General features: G+C 34.5%; 1 protein-coding gene across 1 annotated transcript in view; it reads left to right on the forward strand.

The window, feature by feature from the left end:
* LOC107640264 (isoleucine--tRNA ligase, cytoplasmic) overlaps nucleotides 1-3116 on the forward strand; it is an 11775-nt gene that overhangs the window by 3874 nt on the left and 4785 nt on the right. Inside the window, exons 7-14 of the mRNA XM_016343802.2 lie at nucleotides 1-35; nucleotides 196-274; nucleotides 400-558; nucleotides 1097-1177; nucleotides 1715-1848; nucleotides 2122-2281; nucleotides 2451-2534; nucleotides 2667-2879. The exon at nucleotides 1-35 is cut by the window's left edge and continues 84 nt beyond it. Of these exons, the coding sequence (XP_016199288.1) occupies nucleotides 1-35; nucleotides 196-274; nucleotides 400-558; nucleotides 1097-1177; nucleotides 1715-1848; nucleotides 2122-2281; nucleotides 2451-2534; nucleotides 2667-2879 (945 nt within the window). The remainder of the gene's footprint in view (nucleotides 36-195; nucleotides 275-399; nucleotides 559-1096; nucleotides 1178-1714; nucleotides 1849-2121; nucleotides 2282-2450; nucleotides 2535-2666; nucleotides 2880-3116) is intronic.

The following is a 3116-nucleotide window of genomic DNA, read 5'->3' on the forward strand; positions in this document are numbered from 1 at the left end:
TCTCTTCCTTCTCTCTTTTTTTTTGACCATTTTGTGTTGCTGGATCCATGTTTACAAGTTCCAATTTTTAAAACTGTCATCTTTGTTGTTCTTATGCTTTATTTATAATTTTCAAATTGCAGTAGTATTTATCACATACTGAATTGAAAACTACTACGGCTGTTTATTTATCTTACATGTGCTGCTTCATTTTAGGTTTGTTAAGGTGGAGTTATTGAAAGAGAAATTATTGGAAAATAATAAGCAGACTTACTGGGTCCCGGATTTTGTCAAGGTATATAATATCTTGCTGCCCATTTGTCATGTACTGTTTATTTATTCTTTGATCTTGTTTCATTCCTTCCCATTTGCTGAAGGTGTATTTTTTGTAAATATTTCTGCTGTTCCTACGCCTTGCAGGACAAACGATTTCACAATTGGCTGGAAAATGCCAGAGATTGGGCAATTAGCCGAAGTAGGTTTTGGGGGACTCCTCTCCCTTTATGGATTAGTGAGGATGAAAAAGAAATAATTGTCATCGATTCTGTTGCAAAACTTGAAAAGCTTTCAGGTGTAAAGGTTAGAATTTTCTGTTGGCCTTTCTGATATTACATGGCATGCATCCTTGTTATCTTTTTTTAATTAATATTTTGTGTATATATATATGTGTGTGTGTGTGTGTATGTGTGTGTGTGTGTATGTATGAATGAACTACAAATATTGACTTGTGTATTGATATACATGTTCTTTCAGTACGTTTGGTGATGTTGATACCATTATTTGTAGCTTCATTTCATCGGTGTTGAAATTATTATATTCTTTCTACAGTTCTTCAGAACTCTTGAAGTTAGTTTGTATTGTACTATTGTAATCATGTCAGTTTTTGGCTTGATAGCTGTAATCATAAAGTAACTGAATCTAATGGCATGGTTCTATTTTTCGCAAGTTACTGTTACATCCCTTAGTGATTGGCTTATGCATGTGTTAATTGGCAGCTTCGGCTAAATGCATATTTGTTGTGTACTTGTGTTAACCCATCCACCATGTATATATTTTGTACATAGCAATACTTGCTCAATGACTGACATCTCTAATTCGATTTAAATTTTTTGTGCAGGTGTTTGATCTTCATCGTCATAACATTGATCACATTACAATTCAATCCGAAAGTGGCCGTGTGCTTCGACGGGTTGATGATGTAATGTCAGCTCATAGCTTTCGTGCAATGTTGTATCTATTCATTCTTCTGTTGTCAAGATTGAGATGCTATCTAGCATATGTTCATGTTGCTCAAGGATCATAGGGTCCTGCATTCCACATAGAGTGATGTTTATAAGAATAAGACCCCATTTTACTCCTCAAAAGATGCAAATATCATCATTCCAGTCTTCAAACAAACTTTTGATTCAATATACTTCATCTATGGAGATTGCACCAATTTGGTTATTCCAAAAGTTGATCAATATAGTTTTAAAATAACTGAACATAGCATTGTTTGCTTAATTGTTTTACTCTATTCATGTTATACTCCATTCATAGATACTTTATTCATAAATATAATGTGATTTTATACAAGTCCTTCAAAAATTAAAATTATGCTTGAATCATTACTTGCTTAGATTATAATACCAAATACAAATGGGATATCTACTAGCATTACTTGAAAAACATATTACTCTTGATGGTTGCTAGAGATATTGCCCTTTGTTATAGAGCATTTATTTTGATATTTCAGGTGTTTGACTGCTGGTTTGAAAGTGGATCCATGCCATATGCTTATATTCATTATCCTTTCGAAAATATTGAGCTATTTGAGAAGAATTTCCCTGGTCATTTCGTGGCTGAAGGGCTAGATCAAACCCGTGGATGGTTAGTTTCTTGCTCCTCATATCATCTGGCATATGATAGGAGACTCAGAGTCCGGTTCATGGTTGCTGGGTTGTGGCTTTTTATACTGGTTTTATCATCATCCTCAATATCAATGTCATTTTGGTGAAAGGCATTAAAGTTTAAGATTCTAAATGTTGATTGTGTTCTTATTCCTTTTATCATTTTACGTCATTCAAATTTGATTGCATTTTGCTTTGATCATAATTCATTACTTATCTCAACTCTCCCCTTGGGATAAATCACTACTTGCAGGTTTTATACTCTTATGGTACTGGCAACTGCATTATTTGGTAAGCCTGCCTTTAGAAATTTGATTTGCAATGGACTTGTCCTGGCTGAAGATGGGAAGAAGATGAGTAAAAGTTTGAAAAATTATCCTCCGCCCATGGAAGTTGTTGATGATTATGGAGCAGTAAGAAAGTTTTCTTACTTTATCTGTTTCATCCTTTTTGGGGACATGTTACATGTACCATAAGGATGTGCATTTTGCATGCTTTCCTGATTATGGTATAATGACTTAATATGCAGTTTTATTTATATTATAAAAGCATTGTCGTGATATATTTTTGCATTTCGAATAGGATGCATTGCGTTTATACCTTATAAACTCTCCTGTTGTGCGAGCTGAGCCACTGCGTTTCAAGAAGGAAGGAGTTTATGGTGTTGTAAGAATCACTGATTTGTTTGCCTCTAGCTCTTTCTATTTTAAAAAATTGATTTGCCTGTATTAATCCCATTTTATTTAATTATAATATTTAATTATACTTCTATTTTTTTTGGGTGTTCATACGTCCCAGGTTAGGGATGTTTTTCTTCCATGGTATAATGCATATAGGTTCCTTGTTCAAAATGCAAAGAGGCTTGAAGTTGAGGGGCTAGCACCTTTTATTCCAATTGATCATGCTACACTCCAGAAGTCATCTAATGTTCTTGACCAGTGGATCAACTCAGCCACACAGAGTCTCATTCATTTTGTCAAACAAGAAATGAATGCTTACCGGCTCTACACAGTGAGTAATGCTTCTTATGAAGCTTTATGAATGTGATGACAACTACCTTCTACAATATTGATTTATGAGCTATCCATGGTCTAAATTGCAAACTTATTTAATTTGATCTTAACTATGGTTTGGTGATTTGTCCTAGCGTTTTACATCCATTTCCTTGTATTATTCTTCTGTCTCTCTCTCTCTCTCTCTCTCTCTCTCTCGAGAGAGAGAGAGAGAGAGAGAGGGGGGGGGGGGGGT

This window comes from Arachis ipaensis, chromosome B05, assembly GCF_000816755.2.
Source record: "Arachis ipaensis cultivar K30076 chromosome B05, Araip1.1, whole genome shotgun sequence".
Classification (NCBI taxonomy): domain Eukaryota; kingdom Viridiplantae; phylum Streptophyta; class Magnoliopsida; order Fabales; family Fabaceae; genus Arachis; species Arachis ipaensis.